The sequence below is a fragment of the Sphaeramia orbicularis genome, chromosome 24 (genome assembly GCF_902148855.1).
Source record: "Sphaeramia orbicularis chromosome 24, fSphaOr1.1, whole genome shotgun sequence".
Taxonomy (NCBI): Eukaryota; Metazoa; Chordata; class Actinopteri; order Kurtiformes; family Apogonidae; genus Sphaeramia; species Sphaeramia orbicularis.
In genome coordinates this window covers 32,535,890-32,555,660 of record NC_043979.1, presented here as the reverse complement: position 1 = coordinate 32,555,660, position 19,771 = coordinate 32,535,890, and the positions used below count along the sequence as shown (strand labels likewise).

Genomic DNA, 19,771 nt, shown 5'->3' with positions numbered 1-19,771 from the left:
AACATACAGATGCGGAGGCGGCTGAACTCTCACACCAACATAGAGCGCTTGTAAATATGCTTAGAAAACAGCTGCCAATCATGAACTTCAATCTGAATACAGTGTAGATTTAATTTACTATTCTGGGGTGATTTTGTTTAACCCATAAAGACCCAGCGTGACTTTTGTGGCATTTTACAAATGAATTTTTCTCTCCATTTAACCTTTCCTAAGTGATTTATCACTATTTATAATAATATTGTCCTCTGAATTTTGCATTTTTTCTGGGTAAAATAATTTTTTTCCCCCTGTGTTAAATTTGACTAATCACGTAGATGTTCATAAAAGCTCAGAGTAAAGACAAGGTTATTGTATAAAAACACAAAAACTGAAGAAAAAGTGACTTTGAGTAAAATATATCATTAATTGAACATAAATCAAGTGTGTTCATCCACTGTCACTGATCCAACTCCATGGGTTTTAATGGTGAATCAATGTTGTAGAAGATGACATATTTCCATGGTAACTACGGAGCCTCTGAACGTCCTAATGAGTCAAATCTGATGACCATGAAAAGACGATAAACTGTATTTTATACAAATTATTTACATATATTGATAGGATTAGTGGATGAAGAGTTTATAACAGTAGATGCTTTTGGTTGACTGTGGATGTTTGGGTCTTTATGGGTTAAAACGCCTGAAAAATACCTTCCCACATGAAAATTATAGCTGTTCTTCAACCATTTGGAGAACAGATAAAAAAAAAAAAATGGACTCTTTGTAAAGGTAACATCCTGTAGTTTGTACTAAAGCAGTCACTTTTGGTGTTTATTTGACAGGTAAAAAGATGTACACTTAGAAACACAAAGAAATTTAGATTTTTTTTTTTCCCCTCGCCTTAATTTTTTGGTGAAAACAAGGGTGTATAAAGCTGCATTTGGTAGGTATGGACTGAAACACACCATTTGCCAATAGATCAATATCTTGGCACTTTACATTTCAAAGTTGAGAACTTTATCTGTAAAAATGTCAATTTTACAGCATTTTTTCTATGGTTATGTTTATGCGTTTTACAGAGGGAAAATTTGGGAATTATCAGTTTTTCCCCACATGTCATATATCTCCGTGTTCAGCAGCTCATTGGCAATCCGCCTGTCACTCCAGATTATACAGGGTGGGGAAGCAAAACTTACAATGACCATTTAGTTGTTTTTCTCAGCAGGCACTATGTCAACTGTTTTGAAACCAAACATATATTGATGTCATAATCATACCTAACACTATTATTCATACCTTTTCAGAAACTTTTGCCCATATGAGTAATCAGGAAAGCAAACGTCAAAGAGTGTGTGATTTGTTGAATGCACTCATCACACCAAAGGAGATTTCAAAAATAGTTGGAGTGTCCATAAAGACTGTTTATAATGGAAAGAAGAGAATGACTATGAGCAAAACTATTACGACAAAGTCTGGAAGATACTATTAAAGAAGAATGGGAGAAGTTGTCACCCGAATATTTGAGGAACACTTGCGCAAGTTTCAGGAAGCGTGTGAAGGCAGTTATTGAGAAAGAAGGAGGACACATAGAATAAAAACATTTTCTATGATGTCAATTTTCTTGTGGCAAATAAATTCTCATGACTTTCAATAAACTAATTGGTCACACACTGTCTTTCAATCCCTGCCTCAAAATATTGTAAATTTTGCTTCCCCACCCTGTAAATGTGACCAAATTTGTTGAACAGTAGCAGTGTGAGCTGGGCATGACCATTTACCTGTCTCTGACACTTGGTTGGCTATCCCTCCTGTCAGTCACCCCTGGGATGCTTTAGATTGGCCAAGTTAGGTGTCAATCAAAAAGTAAGAAGTTGGTCTGTCAATCTATACTGGTATTACCGGCAGAAAAAGTAAATTATGGACATTATCTTTGAGGAAAACGGAAAAATCACCAACATAGATCTCAGGTTGGACAAATATTCCTGCAGTTTCTGTGCCTTTGTGGATTTTACGTGCGTAAATACTTTACTGGATTATGTTATTGACTGTTATGAGGACAACAAGACCACATATGTCCGGATCAATAGATGATTGATCTGATGACAACCTTTAAAGAGAAGAAAAGACAAATTTCTCATATTTTGCTTTTCTGGAAAACAACCTTTTGTGTATGCGGTGCTACTGATGCACTTCAGAATGTTTATATACCCGGAAAGATGACATTGTTAGCCATTGTTAGCTTTCATTTGATATGTGACAAGTGGAAGTGCATTAATGAGGGAGAGGTGTATATGGGTGTTATTAAAAATAATATCATCTACGCCCTGGGACCAGGACATGAGGCTGGGAAGAGGTTAAGATATTTATCTAAGAAATGTTTTTAACCTTTTATTGGGCAAGTGACTATTTCTGGTCATTTCTGCATGCATTACAAGTAAAGACAGTGACAGCAACAGTTACGGTGAGGATAGTAAACTGTGTTGGAAAACCCCATATTGAGTAGATTAAAAGTAAAAAGTCCAAATCTACAGGCACACTGTATAAAACAAGGGACTTACTAAATCACAGGTGTCAAACATGTGGCCCGGGGGCCAAATCCGGCCCTCCAAAGGGTCCAGTCCGGCCCTTGGGATGAATTTGTGAAATGCAAAAATGACACTAAAATATTAACAATCTTTTTAGTTCAGGTTCCACATTCAGACCAATTCAATCTCAAGTGGGCAGGACCAGTCAAATACTATCATAATAACATAGAAATACTCACAACTCCAAATTTTTCTGTTTGTAAATGTAAATATTTTCACTAAAACAAAGTATAATTTCACAAAAAATGTGAATAACCTGAACAAATATGAACAACCTGAAATTTCTTAAGAGAAATAAATGTAATTTTAACAATATTCTGCTTGTTATTAAATGTTTTGTGTATCTGTAGATCCACTGTGATCTGTAAGTTATAATGTACATGTGTAAATGATAAACTGAGGCAGAATATTGTTAAAATTACACTTATTTTTTTCAGTTTTTTCATGTTCACATCTTTTGAAAGGATAGTTTGTAGATGTAAACCTTTTCATAATGTAAATTTACTTTTTTTGCTCTAAAACACAGAGAAAAGTTTGGCGTTGACATTATTTATATATTATTATGTTATTATTTCACTGGTTCGGCCCACTTCACATCAAATTTAGCTGAATGTGGCCCCTGAACTAAAATGAATTTGACACCCCTGTAGTAAATGAAACCGGCCTATACATGATATACTGTTCTTTGATTATGCCCTACTTAACATATTGTGCAGAAATATGGGGGAAAAGCAGGAAAAACTAGTATAGATCCATTAGTAAAATTACAACAAAAGAGCTATTAGAATAATTAATAAAGGAGGATATTTTGAACAACTAATAATTTATTTAATCATCTTAATACAATAAAATTGCCGGTTATTGTATATATTAAAATGTTAGAGATGATTTGTAAGTAGGGCTGCACGATATTGGAAAAAACTGACATTGTGATTTTTATATATTGCAACATGGGTATAGTAAACATTTTTTTATATAGTATATAAAGGCAAAATCAAAAGTACTCAAAAATGGCCAAAATAGGCTCAGACCCCTAAAGGTTAAAATAAAAGGAATAGGAAGAAATATACAATTCCATGGCTCTGCTCCTTTTCTTATGATGTAAAATTCAGACAATCACCCTAATTTCACCTCTTTCATCCATCCGCACGCGGCCTCATCCAAAAACAACACTGACAAAACAAGCATCGTATTCCTGTCATCCCTGCAACTCTCCAAAATATTCCCTCATTCATCTTTTTTTTTTTTTTTTTATGCATGTTAGGTGTTTTGATTGAAAACACACTCGCATTATTAGTTATTTCTGGCATATGCACTTCACACACAGACTCCTAAATCCAGCAGAGAAGCTTCTCCCGCTCTTGTCTATGTTTTTCATCTCTCCAATCCACTCCTGCTCACTCCCTAAAGCTCTACACCTCTAAACCTCATGACTCGTTCTCTTCTGCGAAAACCCGAAACACCACTTTACGCATGGAAAAAAAAAAAAAAAAAAAATCCTTCTACCATCATTGATCTAGAAGTCATATGTGCCGTGGGCCATTATTGCCCCCAATCCCTGCTACCCCATTTTCAGCGATGAATTAAAGAATATGTTTTCCCCTCTGGCCCTGAACCTGGCACTGTGTCATCTTCCTCTGGCACTGAGGCCACTTTGCCAGAAGGCTGACTAGACCCTCAGGTGCTGAGCTAACTTCAGTGTCAATCTGTCGATTTAATGCGTCTGTTTAAACATGGGAACATTTATTACTGGATCATGTGATTTATTATGAACTAAAGTTAAGAAACACTAAAGATGAGTGTAATGAATGCAACCCTGTAATGCATTTTTAATTCACTCTAAAATGACACGACAGCATAGTATGGCTGAAAAAAACTCACCACCTGGGTTGAGTTAGAGATGAGAGACTTCCATTCGATAATTACTCCAGTGATTAATAACTTTCAGCAGCAAAAAGTTCTTTAACCCTTTATTTGATGGATGCAGTGTGTTCTCATTTCTTAACCCTTTCATGCATGAATCAGTAGAACCTTTGTCGAGATCTTTTCTTGAGTGTTTTTATTCCTCATTAGGCATGAAAAAAACAATGCAATTGAGTTTTTTTTTTTTTTCACGGATTTACAAAAATGTCCACTTGGCTACATCATGCATTTTATTCTTGAAGTACAGAAACATATATCGTAAACGTACGTATCGTAAACAAATGTATATCAGAAAGTGATATGAAAACAATGACATAAAAACATTTTTAATGCTGCTAATCTGATGTTTTCTCACATTTTAACATACTCTAATACTAGTTACAGCTCACTTGATTAATTGATTTGATTGATTGATGTATTTATTTTGAATATGAATGTCAAAACAGAAGAAAAGAAATAAACAAAACACTTAAACATAAGACATATAATAAATATTCGAAAAGGAGCGAGAAGAAGCATAACTTATAAAATCCCACCCCTTCGTCTTAAATAATTAATAACAGTAATAATCTTCCTAGTTCATGGAGATAATATACAAAAAAAAAAAAACCTTCTTGTTATTTTAAAAAAAACTGTTAATTACAGTCTAACAATCAACAATTGATTTACACTCAAACATATCACTGCAAGTTAGATTTATCTAGAACAGCAAAGTTACAGTAATGGTATGAATGCGAGTGTATTGGATGGTGCATAAGCGTACATTGTGTTGGCTGATTATGCAACAAAAACAACAAAACCCATGAATATACAAGAGAACAGCTGTGGAATAACTGTCCACTGGAGTGACCACTGTGCATTAAAGGGTTAAACAACCATCAGTTCGATAGAGTGTAAAAATTGGACTGTTTCAATGGAAAAAGTCTTGTGGTTGACTCTGTTCCAAAGTGATGAATGCATCAGGGTGATAAGAGAGGTGGAAGAAGTGATTACCCATCATGCCTAGTGCCTCTAGTACAAGCCTATGGGGACAGTGTTATGATCTGGGGTGGATTCAGTTGGTCAGGTCTACTTTCAGCGACATTATGTGCCAAAAACTGAATATACTGAATGACCAGGTGTCAAGGTTATTATCGTTAACGAAAACTAACGAAATGACGAAAACTAGAAGTGAAAAAACATTTTTGTAAACTGAAATAAATAAAAACTATAATTAAAAGACAAAAATGATAAGTAACTGATCTGTATTGTGTGCTTACAAAACTAACTAAACGTATAAAAATTATGGATAAAATTCCCTTCATTTTCATCTTTGTCAAGGTCGGATTGATACGAAATCGATTTATTTCGCTCTAGCAGTTTTTAGCTAGCGGCACCATACGGTACTTCATGGTCCTTCACTTCTCGTCACTTGTGGTTTAGAGTCGTCTTCTGGTCCTCACTCTACCTGGAAACATGCAGCAGCGTCTTGTCTGGGATTTATTTGAATACAATAGCGAGGAAGATTAAAAAATATGAAAAACTAAAATTAATACTAAAACTAAACTAAAACTAAGCATCTAGAAAAAACGAAAACTAATAAAAACTAGCAAACCTGCTCTAAAAACTAATTAAAACTAACTGAATTAGAGAAAAAAAGTCAAAACTAAAAACTAAACCACAATGAAAAATCCAAAACTATTATAACCTTGCCTGGTGTGACCGTAAATAGATTTTTTTCTTTTTTTCTTTTTTTTTTTTTACTGATGACACAATGTCTCCCATCATCAATAGAAGATCTTGACAAAAAAAATAATGCAACTGTGGACAGAAATATAAGTTTTTACATTGCATAAACTTATCAAACTTATAGTGTCAAGATGAGGCTAGATAACATTGTACACATATGTGAAGTATTGTAAGTGCAAGTGAAGTTTTGCAAACCAATAATATATATTTCTTTAAAAAATGCACCCACAAAACTTATTTTGCCCTACAAACTCGATTTTTGCTTTTACAAAACTTTTCTGCGGTCACAAAACATTGTGGCATCTTTTTGACGTGGGGGCGTGGTTAGATGAGAGGCGTGTCCAGACCTGGTCCAGACAGGAAGCAATGTTAGTGGTGATAGACAGACATCGCCTCATTCACAACAATGGAGCGATTGCGAAGTACAAACGTAATGTGTCCATTTCACCTTAAATAACACCACTTTACAGTGTAACCGCAGAAAAGTTTTGTGACCACGCAGAGAAGTTTTGTAAATGCTGAAAGCGTTTTGTAAAAGCAAAAAACGGGTCTGTAGAAGCAAAATAAACTGGAAAAAATCAAAATCTTACCAAGTGTATTTTTCTCATTTCTAGTCAAAATATCTCATCACACTTAAAATAAGACATAATCACCTAAAGAGTAAATTTCAGTGAGATATAAGAACTTATTTTTAGACAATAGATCTGGAAAATCTTATTTCAAGAAATCTTACCAAGATAATTTTCATTTGTTCCATTGGCAGAGTTTTTGCTTGGATTAACTAAAAAATCTTGAATTAAGCGAAAACATCTGCCAATGGAACAAGTGAAAATTATCTTGGTAAGATTTCTAGAAATAGGATTTTCAAGATCTATTGTCTAAAAATAAGTTCTTTATATCTCTCTGAAAAGTTACTCTTTAGGTGATTATGTCTTATTTTAAGTGTGATGAGATATTTTGACTAGAGATGAGAAAAATACACTTAGTAAGATTTTGATTTTTCAAGTGTGTAGGTGCATTTTTACAAAGAAATATATATTTTTGGCTCACAAAACTTCCCTTGCACTTACAATACTTCATGTACATGTACAGTGTTATCTGGCCTCATCTTGAAGCCGTAAAATCTATGCCGTGGTGAATGTGTTTTTTTTTTTTTTTGCAATATATGTAATCATACAGATGGAAAACATTAAAGTATTATACCAGAGGCTTAAAATTATCCTATTTTAAGGCAAAAGATCTGCACTGACCAAATATAAAAGTGGCCTTCAATGCATTACTACATTCAATACTAAGTGTCTAGGATTTCTGGTTGGACTACCCACGGCAGCTCTGCTCACATTCCCGACAAGAGTGAATAACTAGACAGACATCACATTAAAAGAAGTGCATAAACACAGATGTAGGATCATATTTTACTATGATCTTGCTGGCAAGTGTTCAGTGTTCGTGCCTTGAAGAAGCTCTGTGACAGACAGCTTGCATATTAAAAGATTATTGCACCTATTTCAGTGTCCAGAGGCTCGTTTTCATTTTTCATTCAGTTAGATTATTTATAACCACAGCACCTCAGTTGCATCTGATGTTTTTCTTTAGTAAATTATTGTGATAGGTAATAATGAAACTAAGATGATTACAACTACTGACACAGTCACACAATGATGAAATTATTGTGTATTTGTACATGTACAGAGGGGGAAAACATACAAATATGCCTGGCAATACTGATTCCATATACTGACAGATATAACAGATTATCAAAATGTAAGGCTTGTAGATTGGGGGAGTCCTTGAAGTGATAGTGATAGTGATAGCTACAAACTAAGTCAAAAAGGGGCTGAGATACAGATGATAAGTGTCTGAATGTCCAGGTGTGGATGTGAGAAAGGAGAAGTTCAGGGACATCAGTAAAACAGAGATTTGTAAGATGTTTGAATACTCAAAAAAAAAAAAAAAGACACTTTGCACACTCCATTCTGTACACTCGATAGTCACCTGATGCTGTTAATTTATTTTTTTTTGTCACATCACACACCACACCAATGCATGGAAACAACTAAACAGGGAACCATTTTTGGCCTTTGAAACACACAGAAATATGTTCCACTTAATGCACCTGACAAATGTTTTCCTTTTCTATTCCTCTCTTCTGCTTTGTGATGAATGTCTGTAAAGGGTTTTTGTATTCTGAATGAAAACACACAAGCCTCTAATCCCAAATAATTTCTTGTGTGTGCATGTTTGTGTATTTGTTACTGATATTTACCCTTTATAACGCACTCATTGAAATACTCTGAAATTCAAAATTTCAACCTTATAGTGTGTTATTGGACATTGTCATCAACCTCCTCTTACCATAAAACATCTGAGCAGCACTTGCTAAAATGTAAACGCATGCAATAAAACAGCTGTTATAAGGTCATAAATCAGTAGTTTCCAACCTTTTTTGACTCGTGACCCAATTTTAACATCACAAATTTCTGGCGACCCCAGACATTCAAAACTGAGACGCTTTTGTGCTAAAATGAATTGGTTTTTGATCATGTAATAGTTTGCTATACTATGTTGCAAATAAATGTTAATTTTAGACGACATTTAGTCTATATGATGTATATTATTATGGACGGAGGTAGAAAAGCCAGGTGTAGATTACTGCAAAAAGTGAGAATTTTATTTTCCTTGGTCAGAATATGTACAGTTAGTCCAGCTTGGATTTACAAGGCTGACAATTAATACTGAACAAACAAGAACTCAAACTATGAATTATGAAAGAGCTGCAGCATCTGAAACCGACCACAATGAACATTTGAAAGATAAACAGTACCACAGTGCTTCAGTTTCAGCTTCACAGTTTGTCATGTCTTTTATGTATTGGGATTGTCTCTCTCAACTCACCATATGTTTTTTATTGGTAATTTTTTTTTAATCAATTACTAGAAATTTCAGGCGACCCCAAGGTTGAAAAGCACCGTCATAAACTGTGAAAAAACACTCATATTCACTATTTAGAGCTTCAAAATGTCTATAAAATCCCTGTGAATCACTGTATAGTGTTATAAAAACCAACATGCTTCTGGACCTCACTGAGGCACGAGATTGGCCCCATATTTAATGTTTAAAGAAATTACCAAAAATAGTCACTTGCCAGATAAAGGGTTAAGGCCAGCAGACATAGACTTCTGATTCAGTGAGACGTCCAAATCATAAAAATGCCATCAAATGAACTTAGCAAGCTCATCATCCTGCATAAACCTGGAAGGGATGACACCTCAGCCTCCACACACACTCAGGAGCTAATGTCAGCAGATGTAACCAAGGCAATGGAGATGTCAAAAAGTAATTCAGCTGGGCGCGGAGAAGGTTTCTTAGAATATACTCGACTCGATATTTTCATTCTCATTCAGTGTGTTTAACAGAAACCTAACATGTGGCCCGCTCACCTCTGTAGTTGATGATCTCAGTGCCCAGGACAGCGGTCATCTCTAGCACAGTGATGAAGGCCTTGTCCATGGAGGTGAGGGGGAAGGGGGACATGCGGTGCCTTCGGGCAACCTTAGTGATGTCCACTGCACTGTGACCTGAGAAGATGTAACATCACATACATTGCCATGACATGGGTGGATCTGAACAATTAATTGATTAACAAATAATATTAATAAACTGTTTTTGACACAATAAAATAAAATAAAATAGTCGTGTAATAGTACATACTAAAGATCAGTGGATTAAAGACCAGGTGCAAGAAAAAGCCACTACTGATTAGCTCACTGATATACACTCTTGACCATAAAGCTGGATTAATTTTTTATGTTTTGTACTTTTTCTCATGATATGATTGTGACAATGTGATTTTTTTCTTGATAGATAAATTATAACTGGGACTCAATACATAATCATTGAACTTGGTCAAAGGTAATTTCTACAGGGAATAAAAAGAAGAATATATCTGAAAACAAAATTATTCCAGCTTTATGAGCAATGGTAGAAATGGAACATCTAAGTAAAATAATAATACCTTAAAAAATCAGTTTAGAATGAAAAGTTGGGTGCTTCTATGAAACTGGGTACATTTTGGGACCTGGCATTTGGCAGCTTTTTAGATCCAATAATAAGAGAAATTTAGACATATTTCCCCCCAGGATGTACCTAATGATGACCTCAGATAAATGCAAAAAAAAAATTATACTCTTGCTCTGAGCCATCCCAAAATTTATGAATTTTTGATAAAATATCGGAGCCAAAAATAGGACCAAAATTGAGACAGGAAAAACTACCTAGGTGTCAGTGCGTTTTATTTTGAAAACACGGGTTGAAATCAACTTATATAGTGCTATAAATGAAGACACTGTGTTAAATTTGACGATCCTAGTGGTTTTTCTAATCCAGACATGCAGGTTTTTCATGAATCTCAGTCTCATTCCAGGTTTTGTATGTAACCTATCGTGTCTGCTTGTGTTACATGCAGAACCTGCCCATTTAAACACATATAAATCGCAACAGCGGTCATTTTTGTGAAACACTCTGCCTTGCATAATTAGTTCAATTCCCAAAATGTACCTGTGAGAGAATAAAGAGATATTCAAAAAAATAGTAGCACGTAATTTTCATGTCCTTTTGACCGTGTTACATGTGGATTTTTGTATTAAATATAATGTAAAATTGAAAAAAAAATCTGTTTTATCTGAAAAATTGTTTCTCTTTTATCTATTTATTTTTAAAATAGACCTAAAGTGCTTTCAAACTTGCTTCATAACATTAGTCTACATCTGGTTTGAATTTTTAGCCCGATGTCCTGTTTTTAGGGACCAGTTTCATAGAAGCAACCAGTTAAAAAACATCCAAGCTGTTTTCAATCTTGAGCTATTTCTCTGCTTCAAATTCAGTAATTTCCACTAAGAATCCTAATATTAACCACCAACCATGATCTGAGCCAAGATCTGCTGATACTGATAGTTTGTAAATGTCCTGTTAGTGTGGATTATTTAGCCAAACTTATTAATCAGTCTGTCTCTAGTGCAGCTTTAGACCCAAGCTGCTAAATCTGAGACTGAACCAACTGGAATCAGGAATACGTATTCAGACTGTGCCTGAGTTTGCTGAATTCAAGTCAAGATGTCGAAAACTTAAAAAAAAACAAGTATATGTTTTTACCAAGGAGGGTGGGAGAGCCACACACCCTTTTTAGCATTTTAAATTCTTTATCTAGACAGTTTGAAAGTTGAGAGGAAGACAGAAAAGAGGGGAGAGAGATGAGAGCTAGAGCTCTACTGGGATTCAATCCCAAGACAACAGAGGCATATTTTCTCTTCCAAAGGCAGGGAAGTGAACCACTCAATTATCTCTGGAGACAAGAAAGTATTTTAAGAATTTTCTTTTGGCTCAAGAGTCACCTAAAAAATCTGCTGAGAGATTCAAACTGATCTGAGAAAAGTTTTTTTTTTTGACTGTCAGTGAAGCAGTTGAGGTCAATATTAAGACTCCATATGACAGACAGACATGACAAAATATACAATTAATACATATAAACAGTGGCGGTATAATACCAAACACTTTTACTTAAGTAGAAATCAGAGATACTAGGGTGGGTAAAATGCAAAGATCAATTTTCCCTATGGGGATTATGTAGTGCGTTAACCTTTAACCTTTATAACCTTTACTGGAGTCTTTCATTATGTAACATTACACTTCTACACAATGTAATCTCAGAGGAATATGCTGTATTTTTTTTTTACCCTAGTTAATTTTTCTGACAGTTTCAGTAATTTTTCCACAATCTCAAATTTTTCATTCCCTTCCTGTCCAGTGAAACCAGTGTCTACAAACATGTTGATTATAAACGCTTGTGAGAAACAAATAATTATCTGATGTGAAAGAGGAACTCAATAACTCCAATGGATCAATGGATCAATTAAAAAAAACAGAAAATAAACACAAATGGAAAACAACAAATAGTCTCACTACATTTTCGAGATCTTTCTTTATGGTTTGAGGAATTTCTCTTCCGTCTTAAACTAAATAAACTTGGATTATATAGAAAATACAGTGTTCCATAGCTGAAAACAGGCATGCTCATTAAAAGTTGTCTTTTTTTTCTACATGCCACTGAAAAGTGACGTTACAAACACAAAATGATCTTACAAAATTTGATGCATTATTGTAGATTAAGCAACTTGACAATATATAAAGTAGATCAAATGAGCTCAATCTTGAACATGTACAGCAGCAAAATGTAACATACATATTAAAATAGCTGTAAAATTAATTTAATAAACCCAACATATATACATAATAAGAAAAAATCTGCATGGGTCAATTTAGTCCATTTAAATAAGGTTTGTCAGTGTTTATATTATATTCACTATGCAGTATAAGTACTTTTATTTAAGTAAAGGATCTGAATACTTCTTCCACCACTGTAACTTAATGTGCATCCATAACAGAATTTCCTCAACACCTGGATGAGCATGACTGTTTTTTTGGTGCTTTTAAGTGCAGCTATATGTATACATGTCCCATAACACATTCTGAACACCTTGAGGAGGGATTGGCAAGAAATAAACCCGTTTATTTGCAAAAGCATTAGAAGCCAGCTGCATGATAGGGGTGTTCGATAGCAGCCATGTTGGTCTAATAATACCTCTCTAATAATTCCAAAGGTAAAAGGAACAAAGCAAGGTGTAACTAATGTGTAATCTGCTCTCTCTCTCTCTCCCTCTTTTTGTCGCTCTCCCACTGCCTCTCTGCCTCACAGCGAAGAATAGGCGCTGTGCTTTGATTTGCCTTGACCCAGTTTCTCTCCTTTAAACATACACTTACGCTTCCACAGCATATTCTGATGCTTAACATGAGGCTTAACAACCTCTGGCAAAACATCACATACACACACAGACATGCAAAACATGCACAGCCACACACAGCCAAACACACAAATACACCATACCCGCATTGTCACATCACATGCAGCATTTAAAACCCATCTATGGGTGTTTTGAGGCTCACAGATAGACACACACACATAAAAAAAAATAAAGAATGCTTTTGACTCGGAAATTTATTACTCACTTGATCTTAGGATATTTTCTTTGCTGCTGCATCGTGACTGCACCTAAAAGATGAAGGGAGTGATTGGGAGAGAAAAAACGAAGGGCAGGAGGAACAGAGAGAGCAGAGGTAGTGGTAATTTGAGATAAACCAAGCTGCTCTTTTGACATGCTTGAGATGAGAAGCTGTTTATACAACAGTCAGAACAGAAGCACTGGCAAGAGCTGTGTCACACTACACTGTGCACTTTGTCCTGCTGTTAGGAGATAGTTACATCTCCTGCATTATCATTAGAATCACTTACAGTACACTACATCATCATATCACATTGATAAATACACTGACATGTCACAGTACTATTAGATTAAAACACTACAAGGGATATAAGGACAAAGGCAACAACATACAGAGTGACAATATTGTATCACAAGGTCATAACAGATGTATTAACTGTGCTACGGTGTAACATCAAATGTAGTGGAAATGTAGTGTAGAGTATAGATAGTGGCTGTTCAGATGTGGTGCAGGAGGAAATCGCTGATGCTCTGGAAATCGCTGATGCTGCGTGGTAGCTGCACTAGCGCTTAACTACTAGTAATCTACGGCAAGGTGGGGAGGAGAGCATGGTGGGTTAAAACTGGGCTGAGTTTCCCAAAACCATCTCAAGCCTGCTGTTTTTTCAACAGGCACATACGTGTTTGCCACATGAATTAAAATATTCGATTCGTGAAGCAGACACGTATTCCATAAAACAATAGGAAACCTTCACAACTCGGTGTCGCCTTAAAAATAAACAATAAACTCCCACAAACTCAGTTTAACAGTTGGATAAAATGAAAATAGCTACACTACTATATCATATCTTTCATCTCTATGTTACACTCTAATAGTCTTGAATAAACTATAAACTTAAAGTTGAATGTCATAATATTCATTTTCATTTGTCACTAAAAAGCTAAATCTGACTCCCTTGTAGTTGTACATTACCACTGTTTTTCGGTTTTATACTGTAATGAATGATAATATCCAGTTTCACTAAGATATTTTACATCTAATCTAGTCAGTGAACACAAAAATATAAAACAAAATGTTGATTGGTGGCAGTTGACAACAAAAACAATCCTTGCACATACTAGTTTTTCCATTTTCACCTAAACCTCTGGTGTTTTTACACAAACCTTATATGACACTAATGCTGTTAATGTTCTGTCTTTATGTTGTAGTGCTGTGCTATACATTTATTTTTTTGGGAAACTCAGCCTTAGGTAATGACTAAACAAAGAGAATTAAAGGCTGCAGTTTTTACATATGTGTAACAATATTAGTATCTATCTATCTATCTATCTATCTATCTATCTATCTATCTATCTATCTATCTATCTATCTATCTATCTATCTATCTATCTATCTATCTATCTATCTATCTATCTATCTATCTATCTATCTATCTATCTATCTATCTAGGCTACCTTTTTGGACTCTGATCATCCTCTTTTCTCTTGTAACCTCCGTATCCTTCCATCTACTTTATCATTAAGTTGGTTGTGGGCAGTGTGTAGTGTATGGAGAACCAAAACACCCATGGTGAAGGTGAAGGTCTCTCTACCCACCCGACCCCCTCTTTCTTTCTCCTCCCCTCCCTCACCGCCAATGACTAGGCTACTGCGACACCACTGGGCACCAAACAGCCAAGGTTAGAGGGTGGGAAATGGGAGGTGGGGCAGGTGGGTAGGATGGTGGACGAAGAGGGATGGAAAGGCAGAGTGATAGAAAAAGACACAGACAGAGAGAGACAGAGGGTGGAAGGATGAGGATCAGCATGACGTGGTCCCACAGCCCGGGAAAATAAGGAAACAAAAACGGGAAGCACGGACTAGACAGACTTCACTAAACTACAGAGCCGATACATAGCAGAAAGGAGGGAAAACAGGAAGAAAACAACAAAAACAATAAAGACCACTAGAGTGGTCTGATGGCATCTACTTAACAGACATCCAGCACACCAGACATAGCTACTGAAAGCAAAGCATGTTATCCAGAGAGACAGAAACAGAGATAGACAGACAGATGGACAGAAAGAGAAAGGATGAAACTGGTCTAGGCTCAGCTTAGAAAAAGTGGAAATTTGTACTGTTAGTTTATAAAAGTAAAAAGTAAAAATGGTGCTTTTGGATTTACAGCCTATGCCCTTAGGTTTATAGAAACAATATTCATAGATTCAAAGTGACCAACTAGTACTATTCATAACTCATAAGCTAAACAGAAACAACACTTTATAAAATGCAAACTTTTAGTTGTTTTTATTCCTATTAATCAGAATAAAAAAATAACAACAAAAAACGTAAGTGTAATATAAGTGGCCTCTGTGAGTCTTTCAGCACCATGGAGAGCGACAGGCACAGCGTACACCTTTTTCTGAACATGAGAGATTCAGAACTTTTCCAAACTGCTGTTTCTGACCAAAAAACAAAAAAATGTCATTCCATTGGTGGAGTTCTCAAATGAAACTCTATAATCAATGAACATATTCTTTATCTTTATTTAAAAAGCATCTAAAAAGGACTAATTTACGAAAAAAAAAAAAAAAAAGTAATGTTTCATATCATTTGATTTGTATTTTTTATTATTATTTTAATTATGTAGTATTTTTTATTCTTTCTTTCTCTTTTGTGTATCGTTTATTTCTGGGGAGGAATTTATATGAGCCTTTTTGACTTCTATCCTCTCCTGCACTATGGTGTTACTTGAGCATGATAATTTTTTTTTCTTTTTTCTTGATGTTTGTGATGTGCAAATAAATAAATACAAATACAATCAGTTTCATATCTGTACCAGAAAACACACTCAGAAACAAAAAGATTCCTTTCTAAAGCACTTAAATTAGCTTATTTATCATTATTCTAATAAGTAAGAATATTATTAAAAAGAAAATTAGTTAAGTAGTGATGAGAGAGAAAGAGATATGGTATTTATTTTGGATGAGAAAGTTACAGGATCATTTCTTTTTCTTTTTTCTCATTGTTTATGATGTGCAAATAAATAAATGCAATAACTACAAATACAATCAGTTTCATATCTGTACCAGAAAACACAGTCAGAAACAACAGATCCATTTCTAAAGCACTTAATTTAGCTTATTTATCATTATTAATATCAGTAAGAAAGTTACTAAAAAGAAAATTACATAAATAGTGACGAGAGAGAAAGAGATATGGTGTTTATTTTGGTTGAGAAAGTTCCAGGTTGTTTGAGTATTAACCTTTAGGTTGAGTCATGGATCCCAGAGGGTTCAAATCTATGAATATCGCTCTAACTTTACAGAAGTAACTTATTTATAAACTGATAGTACAGATTTACACATGGCTCTTTTTGCCACAGCTGAGCGTAGGTGCAGCCCCATAAGAGACAGAAACAATACAGAAAAAGTGTGCGTGGGAGACAGAGGAAGGAAGAATCCTAAAAGACCAGAGAAATAGCGAGACAAAGAGTGACGAGAGTGAACGACAGAAAGAGACTAGTGGCAGTAACAGGGCAACAGACAGATAGAGACATACAGAGAGAGAGAGAGAGAGAGAGAGAGAGAGAGTGAGAGCCAGAGAGATAGCTTGGCAAGCGAGGAGGAGGAGAAGGAGGAAGAGGAGGAGGAGGAGGAGGAGGGGAGGGGGACACGGAGCGGGGCGTTTGTTTTGCGCGCTCCTTGGAGGAGGGTGAGGGAAGGGCAAAGGGGGGGTGGGATAGTTACTCGAGAGCTGAAGGTCCTCCTGCGATCATCTTTAAGCCCCTCCAACCTACACTGGAGCTAGTGGAGATAAAGCATCGAATCACAGGCATCAGTGCATCTGTCCCGGCAACCGCGACATTACAGACAGACAGACAGACAGACAAGACGGACAGACGGACGGACGGACGGACAGACAGGCATCCACTACAACAAGCAGCCCTAGCAAGAGAGGAAGAAGGGAGGGGGAAGAAGAGAAGTGGAACAGGTATAAAGAAAAGATAGGGAGCAAAAATAAAAGTAGAGGGGTTTCAGGTGGCTCAATGTGGCACCTGTACTAGAGGACCTACAACTAAACTCTCTTTAAGAAAAAAAACAAAACAAAACAACTGAAAAGAATAACCAACTTGGAAGATTCTGAGGTGTAGTTGAAAGTTAAAAAGCAAACTGCTCATCTAATTATAATTATTCCCCTATATCACGGGTGTCAAACTCATTTTAGTTCGGGGCCACATACAGCCTAATAGATATAAAGTGGGCCGGACCAGTAAAATAATGTAAATAATAGGATAAGAACTTATAAATAATATCAACTCCAAAGTTTTCTCAATGTTTTTGAGTGAAAAAAGTAAAATTCCGCACTGAAAAAGTTTACATCTACAAACTGTACTTGAACATAACATGAACAAATATGAACAACCTGAAAATTCTTAAGAAAAATAAGTGTAATTTTAACAATATCACACCTCAGTTTATCTTTTATACATGTGCATCACAACTTATAGATCACAGTGGATCTACAAATACACAAAACATTTAATAATAAGCAGAATATTGTTAAAATACTACATACTTCTCTTAAGACAGTTTAGGTTGTTCATATTTTTTGTGAAAGGCTAGTCTGTAAATATAAACATTTTTGTGTAATTTTACTTTTTTGACACGAAAACAAACAGAAAAATTAGCTTCTTTTCATTATTTATAGGTTATTCTGATACTACTTTACTGGTCTGACCCACTTTAGATTGAACATCCTTGATTGATAATACCTTTAGTGTAATTTTTATATTTCACAAATTCATCCCAAGGGCCGGATTGGACCCTTTGGAGGGCTGGATTTGGCCCCCGGGCCGCGTGTTTGACACCTGTGCCCTATATGTACTGCAACAAATGCCATGTACACACCTCAAAGAAACACATTCATGACATGCTATTATTATTTTTTATTTATCACTTAGTTCCAACACAACTTACCATAAGCATATACTCCCAAAAAACTATTAAAATGGAAACAAAGCTCAAATTTCCAAGTCATGACAAAAAAAATTCTCCCTTTCATTATTTTATTTGGAACTATGGGGTTAACATCACTGGAACATGAAGCGCCCCCATTTATGGTAACATTTATGGTAATTGCTTTCATTTTAATCCAAGAAAAATACCAAGACATGCTAATAAAGGTGAAACTCTTCAATAGACCAAAGAAAATGAATTTCCCAAGAATATCTGCATTGATAAAGATCAAAAAATTAGAGCTTTGAAAAATATCACTTTGATAGTTGCAACCATAAACGATGTAACTGTCAATCCTGTGGCATTATTTGTATATGAGTAGACAACCTGTGTCTCTAGGGCCACTCGCGGCTCCCTGTGGTTTTCTCCAGGGACAAAAATAACACATTACAAATAGTCTGCTTGATTTTACTTTATTATATTTTGAGCCTTTTCACATCTAAAAAAGTTTAAAACAATACGATCTCCTATAGATGGAAAATAACTGAATGCCAGGTAGATGAAATGCCACCAAAGTAAACTGTACCTGATCAGACTTGAATGCAGAATAAATCTGAATCACAAACAGGGTCAAGTTGAAACTGAAGGTTGAGACACTTTGAGTAATACGTTTTTAGCTTTGTTTGCCCAAAAACATGGAGACAAAGCACAAAAATTCTTCCTTACAGGGAAATTTTCAGTGTTTTCAATGGGAGTAATTTCAATCGATAAAATTTAATTTCATCAATAAAATCAATGTTAAAAAATATAAACTATACATCAAATTAAAAAACAGATATCCCAGACACTTTTTTTTTTCAGATGTAAAATGTCAAAACAACCCATGCTATTGTGCTTCTATTATGATGTAACCTTAGTAAAAAAAAAAAAAAGTTAAATGTATGCTCACCTTGACTTGGACATTTGACACATGCTCATTTTTTAAAGATAATTTTTGGAATGTTAGATTAGTTCTAAGGATAAAACTGCTAATGGACAAAGTGTTGCATTGAGGGACATGCTACTTTATTGCCACGAGTGTTTATTTTAACAGTATCTCTGTATAAAAATATGAATATAGAATCAGAATTACAACCCTAGCCTTCAACGCATCTTTATTTGATATTAGCTTTAAATTAAATATAGGGTTGCATTAGATCTATCCCATTAATCTCATCATTAAACATTAAAATGACTTCTGTTTAGTTAATGATTAAAAATTCCTCCATGCGTAAAATAATACATGACCTTTTTTTTACTCAGTTTTTTTTTTAATCATCATCATCATCATTCTGTGGTGGAACTCATATAAACCGTTCTAGAACATTTCCATCTATTTTAGTGAAAGCAGTGGTTGCTGGGAGATATGTGCCATCACCGTTAAGCCCTCATAGATAAAGAAAGCAAGAAATATGAAAAAAAAAAAAAAAAAAAAGAAAAAGATGGAAAAGAAAAGAAGGTGGGGATTAAGGGAGCTAAATACAGCTACAGCAAGACACAGATCAAACTTACGGACATTGAAAAGC

The 19,771-nt window shown here is 35.1% G+C and overlaps 1 protein-coding gene and 1 long non-coding RNA gene across 11 annotated transcripts in view; one reads left to right on the top strand and one right to left on the bottom strand.

Annotated features, from left to right (window-relative positions):
* Positions 1–19,771, bottom strand: part of gphnb (gephyrin b) — a 185,951-nt gene that overhangs the window by 18,267 nt on the left and 147,913 nt on the right. For 6 of the 10 annotated variants that reach the window (XM_030128394.1, XM_030128395.1, XM_030128397.1 and 3 more), the window contains 3 exons: positions 16,998–17,054; positions 13,277–13,319; positions 9,655–9,792 (listed from right to left, as the gene is read on the bottom strand). In XM_030128394.1, the coding sequence (XP_029984254.1) occupies positions 9,655–9,792; positions 13,277–13,319; positions 16,998–17,054 (238 nt within the window). The remainder of the gene's footprint in view (positions 1–9,654; positions 9,793–13,276; positions 13,320–16,997; positions 17,055–19,771) is intronic. The other 4 variants (XM_030128405.1, XM_030128398.1, XM_030128401.1 and 1 more) reach the window with 1 other exon arrangement.
* LOC115415009 (uncharacterized) lies at positions 1,719–19,728 on the top strand. Its single transcript, XR_003934751.1, has 3 exons — positions 1,719–1,994; positions 10,638–10,642; positions 19,717–19,728. It is a non-coding gene; the product is annotated as an uncharacterized LOC115415009 (long non-coding RNA).